We start from the raw sequence: 22,783 nt of genomic DNA, 5'->3' as shown, positions 1-22,783 counted from the left end.
TGCTTTATAATTGAAAACCCCGCAATCGTCTGGCATGACGACAGAAACACACTTACTAACGTTACCTGAATCAGAAACGAATTCAAAAGGTTCAATATGTATAAATCCGTACGTAATTTGAGAACAATACAAGTGCGTCTTATTCCAATGATCGATGGATTGAGGGAGGGCTCTAAAATAGCTACTGTCACAAATGTAATAAAGACTCAATCACTAAAAGTGTTGACTAGTGTGCTTTAATCAGTTTGCAACTGTCACAGATTAGAATATTATAGAATTATGAAGATTGATTGAATGAACAGCATTGTTTACAAATATTCCTATATTTTACCAGCTACTGTAAAAAATGTTGCTCCTGTGCCTCTTTGGCCTAAGTCTCAATCTCATGTGAAATTATTTTTGATATATTGAGACGTTTCATATGATAAATCTCAGCCTTTTGTTGAGTGCTATCTATGATTAGAAGCATTTCCGTCTCAGTGATCAAGGCCACAATACCAAAATCGTAAAACAACATAATTCCTGTATTACCATTCCACCGTCGGTTTAAGAAGCTTTTGAAAACGAGAATTGCAATATATTCATCCAGCATTGTAACTTATCAAATAATGGCACTGAACACTTGTAGCCAGACAAGTGGACAAGTGGTATTTCCGGTCACCTCACTATTTAGGAAACTTCGATGAAAGTTAGACATCCATGCAGGTCATGAGATACTGTAAATGCATTTAAGTTCGCGTGGTTTGTATTTCGCGCTAAGGCGAAAATGGAGTGTTCGCGGTGGTTTGACGTTCGCGCTATAGGTACATACTGCAACAGTATTGGACAAAAATGTTTGCGGTGGCTCAAAGTTCGCGTTGAAACGGTCGCCGCGAAAACCGCGAACATAAAACCACCACGAACATTTCTGCATTTACAGTACCCGATACAAACGTGACTCAAGCAACTGGACAAGTCCTGTAAACGGTCACTGGGAAGGGACTCAGTCACTGATGACAGACTGCGGATGCCATCTGAAACGTCTGACCGTTTACAAAACTTATCCAGTTGCCTAATGAGTAACTTTGGTATTTAGTATTCAGGATTTAACCTTTCCCTTGAATGGAGGCGCCGGCAGCTGGGTCTCCTTACAGTAGACAGCGCACTGTTTGAAGGGACAGGGAGCAGGTGCCCACTCATACCGCCAGGCTGTGACGTACTTCTCACACATGGAGGTAGAGACGGTTACCGTGTTCTCGGTGTGGGCAATGATCTTGGCCGGCACCCACACGGAGGTATGCGGCTTGCAGCTGTTCTCCTTACTGGAACAACAAATCTGAACAAAAAACAGAATTCCATCATTTCACTCAGTTAACTCCTATGCCATGTGTGTATGTTCTGGTTTCTGAGTATTGTTATGTATGTGTCCAGGGACACGTGAAAAACAGGCCGCAAACTTGCGTGTGGTTTCCCCTGGAAAACGAATACATGAAATGAGTGCGAAAATACTACTACAGCTTTTAATTGTCTACAGACAACTGCGCAGAAATACACCTGCCCTAATGTGTGAAGTCGGGGGGGGGCTCTACTATATGACAATGACGTTAAATGTATGGATGTATCAGAATATCTAATTTTGACTTGGAAATAGGGTGCACCATGTGTACGTGTATCTGAAATGTTTGTAGTCAAAGACATCACTTTTAAACAATGGCATCACAACGTACCTAAAAACCATTCAAAAACTTATTCTCTGCTTACCTCGAATCCATCTTGATTCCTAACTTCGAGCCTTAGCGTGCTCATAGTCATGTTGTACACCACGTCCATGGTCATCGCTGATGAGTTGAGCTTCACGGCTCTTGGCAATGGCCCCTGGAAGACCACTGGTTCCCCGTACGCCACGTGACGTGCAGCCAATAGCAGACGACTTCCTACGTCCTGCTTGTCTCGTGGATGAACACTTCAATTTGTGAAGACAGAAAAAATTGACTTGACTAAGATTTTGGCGCAAAAATTGAAATTATTCTTGCGAATAAATCTTAATGTGAATGACAGGTACAACCCATTTTCAGCATATTTTCTACATTATTTCGTCTGTTTTTGGTGTTTGTGAACTGTGCAAAAACAAAACTCCCGGACACCACCTCAACAGTAGTTGTAAACAACATCCCGTGCACTGGAGGACCCCTATGGTGGTATATTTCTACAATTACAAAGAATCCATCTTTACAATAAATGTATTCTTTGTCATAATTGGTGTTGTTTCCCAACACATGAAACATTAGCCTCCGTACCTAGTTGACCCTGGAATTGGTAGATCCACGGCTACAGCCATGAACACGCGGGGCATGTCTGGGTTGGGTACAGAACCATGCCCGTTCGTCTGAGTCCAGCGCAGTTCAGGAAAGTTCTCGTTTGAACTGACTGACAGCTGTAGAGAAATTGAAAGTTCAGAAGGCTGATGATGTCTTATCGTCAGCTTGTACAACACCCATGTCAACTGAACATAAGTCAAGCTTGTTCCAATCCAGAAATTGAAGTTTCCAAACATCTATTCACTGCCATGCAGCTAGAAAGCGGTCATTCTAACTGTGTATTATCGAGAAAATAAGGACGAACTGTGATCCTGTATTCATCCAAAATTAAGTAAGAGACTTGTTTTGTAATTGCTACAACAATGTTTTCAGTCTTATTTCATTGTCCGGCCGTCCCTGCATTTCACAAAGGGAGGGGAAGCTTTTCCCAACGGTTCTGATTTTTAAAACCACCATGTACACAAAATGTATTAATTCTTTCTAAAAGAGGTGGTAGGTATAACAAATAGACCTGGGCTCACCTGAACGAAACCAAAAGGAAAGACTGGTTCAGTTTGTCCGTCGGACCCCAGGTGGAAGGCAGACCGCCAGGTGCGGATCATGTTAGTAAACATGCAGCCGTAAAAATCAGTCTCGTTGAAAGCTGCATTTGCCTCCCCTACAAATATAATTGCAAGCGACATGTCTGTAATATCAGATTTGCACAGTATGTATGTGCCTTATGAAGAGTTAAGAATTCACAACGTATGCGGCAGATAGCAGCCTGATACAATGTATGTTTCGTTTGTGTAATATTCATTTACTATTCTATAGCTCCTAGTCGCTGATCTGGTCGCCTCTCCGCAGAATGTTCAACAAGTCAAGTAAAATGTACCTCAGTAACATCAGGATTTGCTGCATCAAATATGAGAAAAATCATCATTTATAAGTGGCATTCTAGAATAGTTGATATAGTTTTTTGATAACCAGGCACGAAATATGATAATATACCTGTAGATGGCAAATGAAACATCAATAACTTTTAATATTTTTTTTCACATCGACAAAGACGACGTCTTACCTTGATACCAAATGACTCCCTTCATAGTCATGTTGAGAAAAGGGTGGATCATGGCGTTCCAGAGTGCAGAGTTGTTCTGCCGCTCTCCTACTATGATATCAGCTTCCCAGCTGGCCTCGCCAAACAGAAGAGAGTTGGATGCCGGTTTGGGAACGTTGTCCATCCTAAAAAGGACATACTCTCTTTAGAACAAATACAGCAAGTCAGGGCTAAGGCTTTTGATAATCTACTGCGTTCATAGTTATAAGTTGAATTTGTTTAGTATCTTTGTGGAAGGTTAGTGTGTTTCATTAAGTTTTTGTATCTTTTTATCCAGGGGTAACTGAAAAGCAGGCCAGGCAATAAATTAAGACATAGGATTAAACAGCGTAGATCGGTCACTTAACCGAATATACGTATTTCTAATCTTATCTCTTAGGCATAACACGGATATAATTTTGATAAACTTGGAAGTTTACATGTCTAGAGCAGTACTTCTTGCTTCAGATTCTCAACACCTTACCTGTCTGGGCTGGGAGTGGTGAAATTGCAGGTTTTGATGACTTCCGGAGGTGACCAGGCCTCGATGGCGGTCCCTCCCCATGCCGACACGACCAGGCCGATCGGCACGGCGATGCTGTCGTACAGGTCCCGCCCGAAGAACCAGCACACCGCCGAGAAGTAGCCCCAGTGCATACCCAGGCCGGAGTGGGGTGGACCCGATATACTTTCTGGGATAAAAAAAGGTTCAGTGAAGTAAAGTGGCGTCGAATGTCCGAGTTGCTATGCTAGTGGTCACGGGATCGAGAGGTCACAGGTTTGATTACTAGCGTTCCTGGTTAGACGTTACCAAAAAGTGAAGGTAGAGCCTGGAACGGAAACAGGATGACACTCAGGCTAGTTAGACGTTGGCAAAGGCACTTAACATGACTTTTCTCAGTCCACCCAGGTGTAGAAATGAGTATCTGACATCGGGGACTCCGTTTTTCACCTTGAAAAGGCAGACGATAAAATCGCGGCCATTCCTACCCCTTCCCCAACCCGACGGAAACCATTGGAGAATAGATCTAGATGCGAGGGCAACTGGCTACACATGGAAGTAACTCATGGTCAGGATCGCATGAGATGGAGGGATCTGCCCGTGGCCGATGCCAAAGGATGGACTTGACTGTAGGCCTAAGTAAGTAAGTAAGAGACTGCTGTAGCACTAGTTTTAAGAGTCTGATAAAGACGCATGCCACAGACGTACCGGGACTGGCCACCGCCCATGGCTGCATGATGGCCCGCAGGTCGTACAGCGGGGAGTCGGAGGCCACCATGTCGGCTGTGAAGAGGCGGACGTGCGGATAGTCGGCAGCTCGGGCGATCTCAGCACTGTCGTTGGTAGCCTGGTATAGTTTAGAAACTGATAAGTCAGACGCATATTTACCTACAACGCGTTTAAAACTCTGTGCAGAGTGCGTAATTAAGTGGTCAAGCCGCCCTGCCTCTGGAGCAGAATTAGGAGTTTAAGTCCCGACTATTGTCACCCTCTCGATATGCAATGCATGCTACTGGAAAGGGCTGTAGTCCTTAGGACGGGACGCTAAGCCGTGGTCCACTGTTCATTGTACTTGTCGAAAAGACCCAAGAGAATTTCCCCGGTACAATTAACCTGCAAATACTGCACATATTGTTTGTCGTCTCTGTAATGCCAAGTGGGAGGGTAGCTCTTCGATGAGATTAACTTGTTCGAGATCAATTTTACTTTTTTTTTCACCAGCCGAATTTTGAAGTATTTTTTAAAACTATATCTTTGCCCCATGTCAACTCATTTCTGTTGTTAAAAACGAATTTGTAAAACTAGAATAAGTTTTATTGTTATAGATACGTAATATCACAAATAGAAAGGGAGGGAAGAGATTCTTACATATCTAACAGTGAATGCCATGTTGCTCTGTCCGCTGCACAACCACACGTCCCCGAATAACACGTCCTTCAGCACCAAGGACTGCCCCTTCCCTGCTGTGGTCTGTACGGCCTCCACGGTGTGTGGTCCCCCCGCCGGCATGGCATCTAGAGTCACCTTCCACACGCCCTTACCCGCGGGACCTACACACAGTCGGCATATGTAGAGAGTTTGAAATGATACTTCAAAGTCTCCTTTGTGGGATCTAAACGATCAAAAAGTCAAATCACATTGCCTAGCAATATAAAGAATTTAACGTTATTGTGTTGCGAACCTGGGATGTGTTTACAAATCGGCTTTGTGTTGGTCCGGAGTACCGAACTAGTTCAATACGTAATGTACTGATTGTTTTAGCTTCAGTTTAGGAATTTAAGAAACTGGCTCATGTTGAAAATTGCTACTCAGGGTTTCGCCGCAAAATAAACGCCACCCGCATCTAAAAGGCCAGAAAAGGAGGCTATAGAAAGTACCAGCAAAACAGGATATGCGAACATTAAAGTACGAAACATCTACCTATCTGTACTATAGAGTGGTAGACTTTCCCCTTCTCGGTGGGGTACACAGAAACTGTGACGTTAGCGCCGACGTCACCGTAACCCCAGACAACCGCACGGTTAGGCTCCCGCTGTAGGACCATGTGGTCACTGTAGTAGGAGGCCCAGGCAAAGTTCGACTGTCCATCTGGCCAAAATAACAAAATAACAAGTCTACCAGCGATAGTTGAAAGTGCGTAGCACCATTCATGCAAACAACAATTACAAGGCAGACAACAAGGATATAACATCATTGCACTGAATATTTTATACAACAAGGATATAGCATCATTGCACTGAATATTTTATATACAGTCAAACCTGGCCAAGGCGACCACCCGAGTGACCGAGCAAAAACGAGTCGCGATGGACAGGTGGTCGCCATGAAGAGGATACCACTCACATGTTTCCAGGTCGAGGTTTTCAAATACAGTACGTAGATGGATAGAAAATTATGTGAATTTAGACAGCATGACCCCCACCAGATTCAATTCTCATTGACAGAAAGATCCTACAAAAACATTTTCCGTTATCGTTGTAATATTTGTATACCGTTACATCGTGTACAAATTTTCATCATAATTTTGACTACAAAACAATGTTTGCCTCGATGATCTCGGAGCGCCCTCCCGCATTCACACGTTACGTTAAATAGTATATTTTAGTATTTCTGGAAATGAGGCGGCCGCCATGAGCACGGATTGTGCTCTGTGTGGTCCCAATGGGCAGGCAGCTTAATGCTTGTGCCTATATGGGGGAAATTTTCGGGACCGAGAAAAATCGGTCGCCATGGCCAGGTGGTCGCGTTGAAGAGGTGGTCGTCTAGGCAGGTTTGACTGTACTACTTGTGACGCTATATGCGATGTGAGAGAATGTTTCGTTGCAAGACTCAAAAACTTTCAAATGCAAATAAAACGTTACTTACTAAAGTTGTCCGTTGACGTTGTGGCTTCCCCAATCAGAACCACGACGACTAGCGGGATCAAACAGAACTTCACCCTGGTCTTGTGCTCCATGATCATTGACCCGTGCCCTGATATCGGCAACAGAGAACATCATGTGATCAAAGCGAAGAGGCCTCTTCTGTAAAACTTGAGCCTTCAGTGTTCCTTGACTGCTCACAGTCATGCGTCAATAACATGATTCGGGTCGAAACAGTCTTTAAAACCTAGGTATTAAGGTTCTTTGTACACAACTAATCATACTAAAACTGCAATTATTGTTATGGGGAAGGTATGCACATTGTGACCATACCGAAACACCGGGTTGAGACAATTTTTACCGGTTATGTACAAAGAATAGTGAGTTACCAACCTTATTAAACTATTCAGAGTCATTTAGATCTCCTCAACAGGATTAAGAAGGAGATTGGTTTCTATTGCACCGACTGACGTCTGTTTCTACTGTTCTGTGCCGTCTGGCTTAGCCTAGTTTGCAAAAACATGTGAGGGTTACGGTCACAGGTTAAAGGTGAAGGTTTTCAATGATGAAATGTTCAAATTGGTCGACTTTAATTAGAGGATTATCGGAAGCTTCAGTCGACAAGGAACTTAGAGTCATGTCAAAGGAGGGGTGTTCTGACTTGCCGCGTGGAAGCTTCTCGGGCTATAAAGGCATTGCAGTGCCCTGTTTATCAATAGCGACCCCTACCACTATCGCAAATGAAAAAAGAAAATATGCGATAGGTCTTCATACTAATAGCACCTTGGCGATTTGAAAGAATTTTATGAATCACCGTTTGAAAGTACCTTGCACTAAAGAAAACTTCCTACCAATTTTCAGTCCCTGAAGCTCTTCCGGACGGACAGGCCACGTTGGCACATCGATCTGTTGTCTGACTTATTTTTGATGACGTTATACAAAATATCATATTGTCTCACGGACTCTCACCTGTATTTCGATCGATAAGAGAGCATTGGTCCACAACAATATATAACACCCCTACGTATCAGAATGGTCTCGCCCAGATCTTATTCGACTATCGCAGTGCATCACGGGAAGGCTTGCTTTTTTGAACGGGCAAAAATATGGCGGGCGCTCGCGATGTGTTTGAGGTTTGTGCACCAGATTTATCATATTTATCACGTTATTATAACCGCTGTTCTTATATGATCGTGTTAAGGAGGTGCATGGAATGTAGATGCCGCTTACCAGGTGCTCAAATTCTGATGACGTGTCCTCGTAAGTCGTATTTAGACGGCCGCGTCTCAGGTTACAGTGTCTTGGCGTGGTGGTCAAGCGCAAGATCATCGTAAAAATCGGCTCAAAAATACGTCATCGTAAGAAACGTAGCAGCGCAAGACTGACGTAAAATGTGCGACACACTCTGACTCGACGTGTTAGATATATTACTGTTTTGATTTGAAGTGTAGGACCTTGTCCTGTGTTGTGAGCCGTTCGCCAGCTGAGATATTATATTTCAGCGTCGATGCGTGACGCGCTGCCCTTGACCCACAAGTCGGTACAAGATCGTTACGCCTGAGGACCGACGCGTCCTTCCTACTTCTGTAGTCACTAGCAACACAACACAATTCGAAATGCAATAAATCGAATAAAGATTGTACGTTAGTGTGATTTCGATTTTTTTATAAATTTTGCAAGAAATTATGTTTCGTTCGCACAGTTCGAACCGCCCACTATCAGACTGTAAAACCCGCCTCTATAATTTGTGTACTGACATTGCAAGGTCCTTGGACGTAGTACTTTCAAGGTGTGGTGCCTGGTGGAATAATTTGAGCATTCCGTTTGACATTATGGAAAAGGAATGCTAAATGGTTGACAACCAGGTGTGCTGACATCACACCTTATGGAGAGGGCTGGATTTGTGCTGAATTAATTATTCATTTACGATCATATTTTATCACCCCATCAGTTTTACCAACGTATTTCAGGTGCAAAAAGATAGTTGATAAAATCAGATACAATACACCATGGAATTTCATGCTTTGGATATTTTCAAGAAAAAGAAAACACCTTTGGAAGGTATTATTTGCACTAGCAGGTAAATTGTTATTACCGCCATAGTTTTGTGCAGAAGTCTGTCTCTTGGGACATAATTTGTGTGATGAATATTCATGTACATGTATTTCCAATCGCCATAAACTGAGTATTTTATAGCTGTTGACTTGACATTGTTGTCTTACATTTGGTACAAGTAGTCTGGGACCAGGTGATCGTGAGTCTCCCAGGATCTCCATGATAATGGGAGAGTCTGCAAAGGTCAATCAAGGAGGTTAAAAAATCAACACACTCACGCCAATATTGCGCCCACTGCTATAATCAGAAAGATTTGCTATCAGGCATGTTAGGTGCTCCTTTATCTTATGTTTATGAACACAATATACATGTACCTGCATTCTGCATTTAAACATAAGATAAAGTCAGTTAAAGGAACTATTCTACACTAGTACATGTATACAGCAGTGTGCACCTGGTAAATATCTACATATGAAAATTATGATAGTAGCCTGGTATCCAAACTTCTTATTCGCAGTCTCTTTGATTTCTTCTCCGCAAATAGCAGACAGAAGAGACTCAGGAGCTGTAATACTGATAGGTTTGGATACCAGGCTAGGAAATTTCTATGTTAGGTGTGCCAATGCACCTCTTCCCAAAAATGAATCTAAAGCCCTGTGGGTAGGTACCAGGCTAATGTTTTTTTTTACATTTTTTATTCTGAATTAAGTTCTGCATTACTTAGTAGCCTCTACCAGGCTCCGCGCGATCGCTGGGAAAATACTAATAGGTTTTGAGCTTCACTGTATAGCAGACTACCCCTGGCATACTATTCACTCTATTTAGTATTTGGCTGATTTCTACTATTTTTCCAGCGATCGTGCAGAGCCTGGTAGAGGCTACTGCATTAGTGTCTCTGTCACATAAAGAAACACTATTCTACCTGGAGTGACGGAGTCTAATGTAAAGCTGACTCTACGTTTCCAGGTGGAGGGAATCCTTGACCAGCGGATGCGGCGGGGTCGGCCGGAGTACCTGATCAGGTGGCTGGGGTTTGACGAGGACGACGACACCTGGGAGCCTGAAAAGAACCTGATGGGCTGCGAGGAGATCCTGGAGGAGTGGAAGAGGAAGTGGCTGGCTGCTCAAACCCCAAGGGTAACCAGCTATATTATATGTTTTGCTGTGTAGATGATGACTTTTTCATCTACAAAATTTCACGGTGTAACTGTAAGGAAAACAGACATTTTCACTTTGACTTAAACTTCACAGTAGCGCCAAGCGATTTACAGAACGGATGTGTGAATGAATTATAAATCCATGTCCAATGGTTAGCGACTCTGCCTCTGGACCAAGAAGCTGTGTCGCTCAACCGACATGCACACTTACTGGACAGGGTTGCAGTCCTTAGGACGTGGTCCACTGTTCATTGTGCTTGTACAAACTAGCTAGATAGGGGAATTTCCCCGGTACAATGAACCTGTACAAAAATAGTGTCTGTCTTCTTGGTCATGACCAGTGGAGAACTGAGTGGAAGAATAGCTCTTCAGTGAGGTAAGCTGGTTCAGGATTACTTACAGTTACACTTTCGTATTTCAGAGGACAAAGATAGTGAAGCCCATCTTCAAGCCCCCACCCACACCAAGGTCCACTCGAAGGAGGACAGTCCAGAAGGTTGAAGAAAAGACGGAGACCAAGATAGTGACTCCAGGGAGAGGTAGACCCAGGAAGAACGCTGCACCCACTCCTAAACTACCGGTAAGTTTTACCAGAACTCAAAATAAAAATGAAGATATCCTCCTTTCCATAGTAGTGAGTAATCCTAATAGTACACATTTGTATCTTAATTAAAATATAAGCTACTGGCTACTTCAATGACTGGACAACATGTTGTCGTGTTCTGTCAGTGGTGAAAATTCTTACTAGTAAGGCTCCACAATCCATCGTCATCCATTCCATCATGTTGTTCCCCATCTTGGGAAGGGTTAGATGTGCTTGCGCTTCAGATGTCATGCAAAGCACCTGTTTCTAAACTATCATCAAGCTTTTGTAACTTGAACTGTTGATGACGTACAATGTACATATGAACTGTCTATCATGCCAATTTCCAGGCTTGTGTTTTCAGTCTGTTTGTTGGTACATGTACTGTAAAACCCTTTCCTACCCCATGTTCTACACATGAATGAGACAAACAGGTGCACACAACTTTTGTTCATCCATAAGGTCATCACTGTGAGTGAAAGCGAAGACGAGACCTCTTTTGTGGTCAAAGTGGCTCAGACAACAACAACTAACACCTCTGCAGCCCATGCAGAGGAAAAGGAAGAAGTTGTGAAAGTTGCTGAAAACATTTACAGCGAAGGGCAGAAAGCTGTGTCCGCGCTTGCCGGAAAACAGTTTTTGGTCGCCCAGAAAGTTGCAGTCCAAGAACAGGAGATTGCAGAGGTTCCCGTCTTATTACGTTGACAGAAAATAAATGCACCCCGACAATACTGTAGTCAAGACAGCACTGCATGTGTAGAATGAAACTTGAACGAGATACAATTAAAAGCATACAGCACATGGAAAATGCATGTTCCCTCCTGTCTTGATAATGTTGAGTTGAGGAATGGTGGTGAAAAGGTTCGTTTTGCATGTTGAATGCTCAATGCGGAATCTAGAGGAAAATGCATGATCCAACTTTCTAAGTAAAAGTGTCTTCTTTTCAGGAGGAGTCCCTGCATGCCCACAGCCTAGACTAGTGGAAGCATTGTCCATTCTTGAAGTTCACTCACTCACTCACTATCCGGTTTAACGTCTGATGCATGAAAACAGATTCTGACACTCTGCCTCATTCCTAACAGAGCACGCCGAGCAGAAAAACGCGCGTCACCACGGTGACGGAGTCCGACAACGAGTCCGACCAGGAGCTGAAGCGGTCAGCTCTCCGGTCCCGAGACCTGTCCAGACAGGTCTTCTCTACACCCATGACAGCCAGCACTGTCACCACCAGGCAGGAAAGGTCGGAGTTCACCGAGAGGAAGGCTGCTTCTGCATACACAACAAGGTCATCGGTGAAGAACGAGAGTCTGACGACTTACCAGGACACCCCTGTGACGTCCAAACTGACCAGGGCGTCTCTGAACTCTGTGAGGGATGGGAGAGTTGGGGTGAGTCCTGTGAGTGTGAAGTTTTGTGATCAGGTGGTGCTGTGCACGTGGGTGGAGCAAGGTTTATGTGTTTGGGTGGAGGATGTTATACTGTACTTATAATCACTGTACAGTTGTCCTGTAATTTTTTGCTGTGACCTTTCCACTGCAAAATCATGATACCTCAAATATACTTTTCTATTATGATACATCCTTACTACACAATTGTTCCAACATCAAAATTTAAGCACTGCAAAAAACCCTTTCCTTCCGTGAAATTTAGTACCAGCAAAGATGTATTCAGAATTGTACCATCTATGGTTTTGTATCACTATAGTACTATTCTTATCATCTTGAAGGAAGATACAGCCTGATGTATACCATCATGATTGGTGTTTTTGCATCAGTTAATGACTTTCAGTGCACATTTTTTATGAAAATAGTTGCACAACCTTGTCCGTGGAACCACTTGAGTGTTGTGTTTCAAGTACCTGCTTTGGTATTTGGTAAGGTTTACCGTTGCATAGAATGTTTAAAACTAAATTTCACATGTCAAATGAGGTTATCAACAATGATACCAATCAGATATGTTTATGTCTTGTTTTCCCCAGTTGTTTGCAGGAGCCAGATCCAAAGTGGCGGTGAGGGTGGGGAAAGTGCGCAGTCTGCTCACCTGTCACAACCTCCTGAACCTGGTGTTCGTGGCCTGTATGGGAGCCGTCTTCTACACCCTCTTCTTCTTCAGGAAGTAGATAGATCTGCATGTATTATATCAACCCATTTTACCTGATGTGAATCTGATTTTGATTGTGCCTCTAATACTCTATGCGTAATATGTACTGTACAATGTCCTCATAATCAAACTTTGTCAAATTTTTAGGAAAAGATTTTTAAGAGATCAAGATTCCACATGTCAATGTCTTGCCTGTTTCTTTTACTTTTTAATTACATATGTATAATGTATCTCAATAGAACTTATTTCATTCGCTTAGGGTATTTCGTATTGTATTTTGATGTTCTCCTGCTTAAAATTCCAAGTAGGCTTAATGTTGAAGTGACTGTTCATCACTATCAAAATCATCTTGAGCTTTTCTATAAGAATGCCAGGAAAAGTGTGTATAGGAGCATTATGTATGTTAAACCAGGGTTGGTTGTAACATAAAACTATACATGATATGCACATCTGTGGCATTCTGACAAGTACACTACCTCACTAAGTATGTAGCAACAGAAATATCTCTATCTTCTGATACAGTAGCCAACACAGTAGCACATGTAGTTCTTCACAATTGTAGTCGGTTCCTTAGGAATTTTTGTTTTTGAAAATTTTAAGACTCATTAGTTAGAGGATCATTTATCCAAAGTGCCTTGGTATTTAATAAGATATGTCACATCGTACAGCCAGATGTGTTTATGTCGTACCAATTCTTTATACTGTCTCCTTTATTATGTAATATGAAATAAAAGTTATGATGGACTATTGCGGTTTCAAGAAAATTAGGGCGACCAAAGGCACAGTACCAGTTTAGAAAAATCACCACTAAAGACAGAAATCTGTGTATGTTATAGACATAGTTACATTGGTGATGGTGATGGTGATGTACCAAAAAATCACAACAGAATAATAATGTTTGAGATACCTGCATCAAGATAAAAAAACAAGAATGATGTATTAGTTTTCAACTATATCATATACCATGAGATTGGACCACTTACGAAAGAAACAAAATGTAGTATATAAGACATAGACACAAGCACATATTTATGGTGTTCTCTCTTTGGCTTTATGCCATCTAGAGTAGATAGCAGCACATTGTACTACAGCAGCTTGTGTCTAAGTCTAATACAACCACATTTTGTTGTATTAGACATAGTCATAGATACAAGGACATATTTATGGTGTTCTCTCTTTGGCTTTATGCCATCTAGAGTAGATAGCAGCACATTGTACTACAGCAGCTTATGTCTAAGTCTAATACAACCACATTTTGTTGTATTAGACACAGATACAAGGACATATTTATGGTGGTTTCTCTGCGATGTAACTATACGTAGTCTCCAACCAGACCCAATAGATTGCAAAGACCGTATCCAACTGGCAGAAGGAGCTTATAGGGCAATCTTGGTTGGCTATGAGACTTGGGTTGGCTATGAAAACTCCTTCTGCCTGTTGGATACGGTCTTTGCCAACCGGTAGGTCTGCTTGGAGACTAACTATACGCTGTATGAAGTAGATTGGCATTATACTACAGTAGCTTGGTGTATTTATTGTCAAAGTTTTGACATTTCTTCCGATGTTGTCAGTTTCCACCAAGGGAAACTTCCAGGGACCAAAGATTAAGAGCCAGTAAGAGTGGTGTGCCTGTGTTTGGGTACTACGTATAGGGAAATGTGTGTCTTGTCTGTGTTCTATGCTATACTGTATTTCACCTGAACTATTTGTGCTTCCTTTCTATGATAGTTGCCCTTCTAAGTACTGTCTGAGCAAAGGTTGAAGGAATTAAGAAGAGAATGCTACCTTCTTTTGATTGATACATGATTTCTGACAGGTGTCTTCTTCAAGGATTGTGCTATCAGAAGTTGCCTGTCAGAAAATATTCCTTCAACCTGTACTTAGTACAATGCGCATGTAAATAAGCACATACTTTCGTACTGTTTTAGATTATATGAGGCGTTATAATCTAGTTTTGATTTTAGTAATTGTTGCTTTGATTTAGTTTTATACAGTATTTTTTCAATTGTTAGTCATTATATGTAGTTGAGATCCTTTAATTTTTTTTGCAAATTATTTTATGAGCTTTTGTGCAATGGTTGCTGCAAGCCTTCTGGAATAAGGGATGCTTAGCATCAGAATCTTACTGTGATTTAGATCCGGATTAGGTGTGTTTATGTACAATTATTATGAAGTGTAGTCTAGAGCAGCAATTGAGGTGCTGGCAGCTCTAGCTTTGTAGCAGGCAGGCTTTTCTATGTAATTTTTATGGAATATATCTGTGTTGATTTGACTGTACATGTCTGGCATTGTTTCCTTTGATAATAATAATTCATATATTCACATTTTACATTGATTTTGATGTATTCACATTATTCTGTCAAAATATATTTTTAAGGTACTTGGCTCGGATCCCAATGTTGTGTCTTCAGGAAAGGCACTTTAAAATCAATCTTCTTAATTGACTCGGATGGAAGTACCTTGCTTGAGTTAGGGTTCAAAGCAGACGTTTTGAGTTTGAAGAAAGAACCCATGGCACTTATTGATGAGAGTAGGGTTCCTTCGGGGGGGAGTGGATAAAAATAGTAGTATGGTCTTCACACTGTTATGTGTTAACTTGAACAACAAAAGGTAATACTCTGTGTATAAGCCTTTATTGCAACATGAGGTAGTGACAATTCATAACAAAAAGATGGGACGGCCACAAGTAATCCGTTATTGTCCATGGTCCAATCATCCTCTGAGGTTATATAAAAGCACTTATATGTTCACTGCTATCTGAGTGGAAAAGAGAAGAATCTGTTTCCACTCTTGCACTTGACCTCCTGCACCAGAAAGCCTCCCAGGGAAGGGAACTCCTCCTGGGCTTCTGATAGGCTGGCCTGGAAAGATAGATAAAGAGATTAGTCTTACTTAGTCCCTCAAATAAATGCAAGACTTTCCCTAAGCCATAGAATAATGCTGCTGTTATGAACTTGTTATTATCACAGCACCAGCTAGTCAGTTTTCAAATTTAGGTAATGTTGATTATTTGTAACCGAGTTTCACCCTTCCCTTGCCTACAACCTTGTTCTAAATGTCTGGGGAGAACCCTGGTTTCCAAAAATGTGACAACTACTCACCACATAGGTAGTCTATAACTGTTTGAAGCCTTCATGTGTGGCAACATTTCAGTTGACGTAATTCAGGAACTGAAAACAAATGGCTACAGTATAGAGTCTATGTACGTCTAACCTGCAGTTTTTGGTTGAACTGCTGGGTGCCCTCGTGAACATCCCCAACACACCATCCCACAGTCATGTGGAAAGAAGGATTCTGGAATAGAAGATAAGTCAACATATTGAGAAGTGCAGTTACTGAACATCTACCACGTTTTTAGGGTATATTTTGTCATTCAAACAAAAAGTACTGGAACCCCCTGGTGTTCCCCTTTAAAAAGGATTTGGTATGAGATTGCCAGGGTTTGAACATGTGACCTCCAAATGCACCGGTATGACAATAAAACCATACCTTGTAATATTTCTGAAGTCTAAACTCCTCCAGACAGCTGTCGACACCTTGTACCAGCTGCAACAGGTGGTCATGCCCACCTGTTACCTCAAGGCCCAGGAACGACCTGTCAAGATGCAAGAAATACAGAATTTTCATCCCTGTAGTCTGAACAAGAAGTGCTAAATTCAACTGTTAACAAGTACTCTAGCTCTATGCACAGACACTGAGGTAGCAAGTGAAAGGGTGAATGAAGTTGTTGAACTTGAAGACAACTATGTATCATCTACATGCATTGCACTTGATAACAGAGACATACCTTGTTTTTTCATCATTTGTGTAGAGTTTAGCTCCATGGAATGTGCAGAAGAATCTGAAAACAAAGAATATTTAACATTAGAAACAGGATTTGGTAAGTCTGGATGCTTTGATACATTAATGTAAACGGAAAGCTTATGCTTATTTTCTATTTGATTGACATTGGGTTGAATAATGAAAGCTATCCGTATTGTATAGCTGGTATGAGACCCCTAAGGCATAACACAACAGCTTTGCAGATGCGTAATGGCAGCCATTCTTACTACATCGAGCTACCGGTCTTTGCACATCTTAACTCCTGATGTAATGTTTAACTTGAAAGGTATATAGTGAGGATGCCCATGAGCTGCGGGATACTAAACTTTCTGTGTAAAAGTTGAACTGTTCAAGGAAAGTTCCCCTACCTCTAAGTGTGTCCAAGTGTGTCCCTGAGTAAAAGTTGGACTGTAATTCAGTGTAAAGAACATTCCCCTACCCCTCCGTGTGTCTGAGTGAGTCCCTGAGTGAGTCTATGAAGGGCTGTATCCAGTGGAAGGTGAGCGAGAGAGTTCTGGACAACTAGTTGACTGCTTAAAACTAATAGTATCTAGTGAGTAATTGACCCTTACATGCATGTCTGTAAAGGAAACTTCCCTACCTCTCTGTGTGTCTGAGTGTGTCCCTGAGTGAGTCTATGAAGGGCTGTATCCAGTGGAAGGTGAGAGGAACAGTTCTGGACAGTTAGTTGGCTGTTTAAAACTAACATCCATGTCTGTAAAGGACATTCCCCTACCTCTTGGTGTGTCTGAGTGTGTCCCTGAGTGAGTCTATGAAGGGCTGTATCCAGTGGTAGGTGAGAGGGACAGTTCTGGACATTATTATGTGTAAAGGACATTCCCCTACCTCTCCGTGTGTCTGAGTGTGTTCCTGAGTGAGTCTATGAAGGGCTGTATCCAGTGGAAGGTGAGAGGGACAGTTCTGGACATTATCATGTGTAAAGGAAATAGACCCCTTTCCAGTTACGGCGGCCATTTTGAATTCCCCGGGGTCAGCTGGGGGTCATGCACCAAAGTGAGGCTTAGGTTGGGAAACACCAGCCAGGATGGGAAACACCAGTATGATATAGCATAGGTATTCCATCCTGGGTGGTACATTTTGCGCCTCTAATGTGAAATGCTGTGGTACATGCACCTGGCATGTGTAGAAAATATTGTTGTGGACATTTGGACTTGATTTTAGCTAAATTCTAATTCATTTTTCATACTTTTTGATGAGTGAGTTCAGAACATTTAGTGTCAGTGCTTATATCCCCTATTTGTACTTTGCATAGATTGGACCGCGTGAAATCCCACAAAAATTGATTTCCTTTTGAATTGGGAAGAAATCAAAGTTTGTTGGCTGTTCTAAACGTTCAGTGTCTTCGAAAATTTATCATTTTTGCCTGTTGGGGCGGCAGTGTAGTAGTAGTGTGGTTTCTATAATATTTTTCACTCTAGCCCGTTCTTTGTTCATAACACTTTACCCCCATAACCGTTACATACTGTTAAATTTCTATCTAGTAGACAAAGATCTTAAACCATAATTTGCTTTAAGCAAGGTTTAAGTGAAAATATATTTTAATCTCAAACCAGCATATGCATGTTATTGTTAGGCATACTACACCTGGTGTGTGGGTCGATCCAGCTTGCAAGTGCACCAGGCCTTCATACAGTGGTATACATATTGAATTAAGATTTTTTCCATGCCAATCTCAGAAACGCATATCAGTGTTTGCATTGATATTGTATATCCATTTTTACTTTGCATAGGTGACCACGGTATGCTGTAATAGCTGATCACTAGTAGGATTAGACCCTAGGAAACATGAAAATACCCAGCTGGCATCCTTGTGGGTAGTAAGTTATTTGCTGACTTTCCCGGGATCTCTATCTAGAGACACCTCAATTTACATGGAAGACCTTAGTGCGGCCACTGGTGTGGTCGGAAGTTGTGCATGGACTTGCCCCGTCCCCCTCGGGGGTCGACCGATGATGATGATGATATTTGTAGAAAGACATTTTCGGACAATGTCTGGATGTCAAGATCCATTCTGCAAACTAAGAACTCAGTGGGGAAGGCAAGGTACGTATCCGTACTGGGTGCGCCCCTTGCTTACCAGTATGTCAGTTTGCCCCGATGATATTTAGTTATAGCAACATAAAAGTACACAAAAAGTTGAGTCCAGATTATTGTTGACTGAAATTTAGCAGATTATTTTTCCTGCTAAATTGACAATTTCTGCATTTCTGAGATTGGCATGGCGAAAATCTTAATTCTACCACTGTATGAAGGCCTGGTGCACGTGCAAGTTAACCCTTACTGTCTGCCGCGCCCTTCTGACAATAACTTGCATATGCTGGTCATTGTTATTGTTGGTTATTGCTGACACTGAACATTTAGAACAGCCAACAAACTTTGATTTCTTCCCAATTCAAAAGGAAAACAACCTGATTTCGGTGCATGTTTTGTGCGATTTCACACGCTATGCAAAGTACAAATGGGAGGTATAAGCACTGACACTAAATGTTCTGAACTCACTTGTCAAAAAGTATGAAAAAATACATTAGAATTTAGCTAAAATCAAGTCCAAATGTCCACAACAATATTTTCTACACATGCCAGGTGCATGTACCACAGCATTTCACATTAGAGGCGCAAAATGTACCACCCAGGATGGAATACCTATGCTATATCATACTGGTATTTCCCATCCTGGCTGGTGTTTCCCAACCTAAGCCTCACTTTGGTGCATGACCCCCAGCTGACCCCAGGGAATTCAAAATGGCCGCCGTAACTGGAAAGGGGTCTATTTCCCTACCTCTCCGTGTGTCTGAGTGTGTCTCTAAGTGAGTCTATGAAGGGCTGTATCCAGTGGAAGGTGAGAGGGACAGTTCTGGACAGACTGATGTGGTACTCCTCCACCTGCTGCAGCTGCACCTCTGTCTCCAGACAGCCCAGCAGGTGTTTCACTCCATCTGTAAAATCTGCATCTGGCTCAACTGGGGACAGGAGGAAGTAATCAAGTTTTCTCACTTGGCTGGACATATGCTGAATTGAGTGAATAGACCAGGTATACATGCACAAGTAACTGCCCTTTGGCGAAAGATGGGCATGTGGCACAGCAGCAGCTAGTTATAAATTGGACATCTAACTACATGTATAACTGCAAGCATTGTTTAAAGCTCTGAAAGGATATGCCTCTACTAGTACTGTGCTAGATATCATTCTGTTTCAACATATGCTTATCCCGCACGTTTATCCATCTCCAAGTCCAAGCAGATGTAGGGTGTTTTACACATGTATTTTAATTTTTTTATATGTATTTCTAGCAGTCCATATTTTTCTCTGGCTCAAATATACAAAGAGAGTGCCTGCTAGTACAGAAGCAAGTTCCCACTGCTTGAGCGTACATGCAGTTCATATTGCCCATCAACAACTTGAATTCAATGCATGTTGTATATCATACTCACAAGACACATAGACATGTGTAGCCCAGTTGCCAGCAACATGTGGAAATGAGCGTATCCTTCCTCCATGCTCCTCTGGGTTCTCTTTTCTTCCCTCATTTGCCCGTTTGTCAGAAAACATCTGTAGGATGTCTGCTGGCACAGATGGGAGCTGGGGCCTTCATGGAGAAAAAAATGACAACATAGTGCAAAGAAGATGGGGATTATCACCTTCCAGAATGATTACTTCTTGAATAACAAGATGAAAAACATGTATCTTTACTATTGCTATGTTTACTCGAACTACATATAGTATATGTTGTACGAGCTAACTAAAGATGTTTTATTATGATATAAAATAAAGTTCAGACATGTCCTATTTAGCCAAGCATGCAGTTTTTTTTCTAGTGACAAATATAGCAAAATTGCACTGTCTTTATCATATCTCAAATTATCCTGTAATAATAATAATAATAATCCTGCCTGACCATAAACTCTACTCTACTCATAATTTTTTGACAGAACATTTATCATAATCAACCTCCTATCGACTACAGTATTTCAAAGATGGTGTACCTCTTCTCCAAATCTTTTGTGCAAGTCCTTTTTGTTTCTTTACCAAAAGACAGTGACTGTTCATCATCATTATCCAGTTTCCTTTTACAGTTCTGTAACGTCACAACATCCTTGTCCTCTTGCTGGTGTTGTTGTTTTGATCTCGAAAGCTTGGTCCCAGTACTGGTGTGTTGTTGTTGTAAACTTTTGGACGGACTCGGGCCTTCTTCCTCACTCGAGCTTTCGTAGCACGCCAGGGCTCCCAGTCCGGATGACTCTCCGGCCATTCTGAACTACAAAAACAACCAAAGAATCTAACTACAAACGTAAAAGTAAACTTTCACTTGGCCGAAGAATTTTTTTTCGCATGGGCGCAGCCATGTTGGATTATGGTGCATTGTGGGATACACTGGGCATGCGCAGTTGAGTTTGAGTTTGGGCGCACGTTTTGACCAGTTGCAGATTGTGAGTGCGCAGGCGTACAGCAGGTAAAATTACACCTTCCTAAGATATTCTCACGTAAATAAAATAAGGGAAGTATAGAGCAATCTATGGGCAAGTTGTAGGACTTCTGAATTACGTGGAAATTGGAATTGCACGAGGAATTCAACGTTGTGGGAGGGGGGCGATGTTACAAATCGGTCAACAATAATTTATGTGAAAATTATCTTCGAAACTTCGAAAGTTGTGAATGTGGCATTTGAATCGGCACACCATGGATATGTCAAGAGACGAAATTATGATCTAATTAGGTTAAGATTTTCATTATTTATGGCAAGGAACAATTCGGACTTTTGAGGCAGATAAGCTCATGCGTACTTGAAATGAATAAGCCCACTATTTGGAATTTTGAGTACCCATGTTCAGTGTCAAAGCACGGAGGCTTGGTCAAAGCAAGGACATTATATAGTGTCCTTGATCAAAGGTAAAGAACGCTGAGACATAAAGACGTAAAGAAAACCCATCTGGGCATTGTTATGCAAATCGAGACAATGTCGAGGCAAGAACTGTTTACAAGCCAGGGGCCTTCACCTTTGGCACTGCACATGTGTACTCAAGATTCCGATAGGGCTTATCGCTCCGAATATCCGACACTGTGAGCACTATATAGACTGGTTTGAAACTTTGACTAATTATCATCCAGGCTATCACTATCAGACAGTGCTACAGACATGGCCATGGAGGGGTTCAGAAAGGGGTAAGGGGAAAACCCTGTATAGGTACCCGTACCCGTATAGGTACCCGTATAGTGTATACCGGTACACCCCATTTGGGGCCCCAACAAGCCAGGAAACACGCTATGACGGCCGCCATATGGGGCACCCAGAACGGCTGTTTTTTACGGTCCCCACATTGATATAAGACACAAACAGTTGACTATACTCGGTCAGAAAATAGCTGAACAATTATCATATTTTACGATCTTTTGATTTCTTTGAAGGACGGAGTTTTGGAAAATACGGAATTTGCAAAGTTCGTACGGAGCGCCTGTCAAAACGTGCGAGCACCGATCTCGAAGACCTTTCAACTTTAAAACTCGTTCTGAAAAGAAATAGAAAAAACACTCATTCTATCAACCTTTCCGCTTTTCATTATCTTCAGATGCAATACTCATGATCTGTTTGGCTGGAGCTGCCAGTAAACCTGCGTAAAACCTACAGGAAACGCCCGGTTCTAGATTCACGGAAGGTCCGCCATGACACATGTGCGAACTAGCCGCTTAGACGGAAAGTAACCACTTATTGCGACACAAACATTATGGCCATTCGGCGTGATTTGTCTGAATATGCCGTGCTCGGTCTCTGTCTTTAGCGTGAGGCGTTTCTTGTAGATTTTCCGCATTAAACATTTTCAGAACGGGTTTAGTTGAAAGGTCTCCGAGATCGGTGCTCGCACGTTCTGACAGGCGCTCCGTACGAACTTCGCAAATTCCGTATATTTCAAACCTCCGTCCTTCATAGAAATCAAAAGATCGTAAAATATGATTGTTCAGCTATTTTCTGACCGAGTATAGTCAACTGTACATGTTTGTGTCTTATATCAATGTGGAGACCGTAAAAAACAGCCGTTCTGGGTGCCCCATATGGCAGCCGTCATAGCGTGTTTCCTGGCTTGTTGGGGCCCCAAATGGGGTATACCGGTATACCTATACGGGTACCTATACAGTATACGGGTACGGGTACCTATACAGGGTTTTCCCCTTACCCTTCAGAAAGCCCATCCCATGTCTCACAACTTGCTTATTTTCCAGGCTCTGTGACAGAAATGGATACGGAGAACCCATCCCATGTCTAGTACTAACATGGTTTATAATTATTTCCCAGACTGTGTAACAACCATGGCTA

General features: G+C 42.0%; 3 protein-coding genes across 8 annotated transcripts; 1 reads left to right on the top strand and 2 right to left on the bottom strand.

The window, feature by feature from the left end:
• Positions 1–214: 214 nt before the first annotated feature.
• LOC136438542 (sialate O-acetylesterase-like) lies at positions 215–8,077 on the bottom strand. Of its 3 annotated transcripts, XM_066433366.1 has the most exons (12): positions 7,590–7,715; positions 7,132–7,244; positions 6,743–6,850; positions 5,798–5,965; positions 5,246–5,427; positions 4,586–4,724; positions 3,860–4,067; positions 3,358–3,521; positions 2,819–2,955; positions 2,277–2,413; positions 1,741–1,942; positions 215–1,315 (listed from the first exon to the last, which is right to left on the bottom strand). In XM_066433366.1, exons 3-12 carry the CDS (start codon positions 6,837–6,839, stop codon positions 1,079–1,081), a joined length of 1,671 nt encoding a protein of 556 aa, XP_066289463.1. In that variant the 5' UTR covers positions 6,840–6,850; positions 7,132–7,244; positions 7,590–7,715; the 3' UTR covers positions 215–1,078. The 3 variants fall into 3 exon arrangements, with proteins under 3 accessions (XP_066289463.1, XP_066289464.1, XP_066289462.1); XM_066433367.1 differs by lacking the exons at positions 7,132–7,244; positions 7,590–7,715 and adding an exon at positions 7,969–8,077; XM_066433365.1 differs by lacking the exon at positions 7,132–7,244 and having other exon boundaries at positions 7,590–7,724.
• LOC136438543 (testis-specific chromodomain protein Y 2-like) lies at positions 7,761–13,380 on the top strand. Of its 4 annotated transcripts, none has more exons than XM_066433369.1 (6): positions 7,761–7,871; positions 9,760–9,930; positions 10,372–10,530; positions 10,996–11,217; positions 11,616–11,921; positions 12,512–13,380. In XM_066433369.1, the coding sequence occupies exons 1-6, from the start codon at positions 7,845–7,847 to the stop codon at positions 12,650–12,652; spliced, it is 1,026 nt and encodes a 341-aa protein (XP_066289466.1). In that variant the 5' UTR covers positions 7,761–7,844; the 3' UTR covers positions 12,653–13,380. The 4 variants fall into 4 exon arrangements, with proteins under 4 accessions (XP_066289466.1, XP_066289465.1, XP_066289468.1 ...); XM_066433368.1 differs by having other exon boundaries at positions 11,616–11,930; XM_066433370.1 differs by lacking the exon at positions 7,761–7,871 and adding an exon at positions 8,019–8,131 and having other exon boundaries at positions 11,616–11,930.
• Positions 13,381–15,318: 1,938 nt separating this feature from the next.
• LOC136438540 (U6 snRNA phosphodiesterase 1-like) lies at positions 15,319–20,819 on the bottom strand. The gene is made up of 7 exons (XM_066433364.1): positions 20,460–20,819; positions 19,908–20,062; positions 19,256–19,436; positions 16,421–16,474; positions 16,123–16,228; positions 15,847–15,927; positions 15,319–15,494 (listed from the first exon to the last, which is right to left on the bottom strand). Exons 1-7 carry the CDS (start codon positions 20,723–20,725, stop codon positions 15,387–15,389), a joined length of 951 nt encoding a protein of 316 aa, XP_066289461.1. The 5' UTR covers positions 20,726–20,819; the 3' UTR covers positions 15,319–15,386.
• Positions 20,820–22,783: the final 1,964 nt, after the last annotated feature.

The sequence above is a fragment of the Branchiostoma lanceolatum genome, chromosome 7 (assembly GCF_035083965.1).
Source record: "Branchiostoma lanceolatum isolate klBraLanc5 chromosome 7, klBraLanc5.hap2, whole genome shotgun sequence".
Classification (NCBI taxonomy): Eukaryota; Metazoa; Chordata; class Leptocardii; order Amphioxiformes; family Branchiostomatidae; genus Branchiostoma; species Branchiostoma lanceolatum.
Note: the sequence above shows the minus strand (reverse complement) of the source record. Positions and strands in the feature narration are given on the sequence as shown.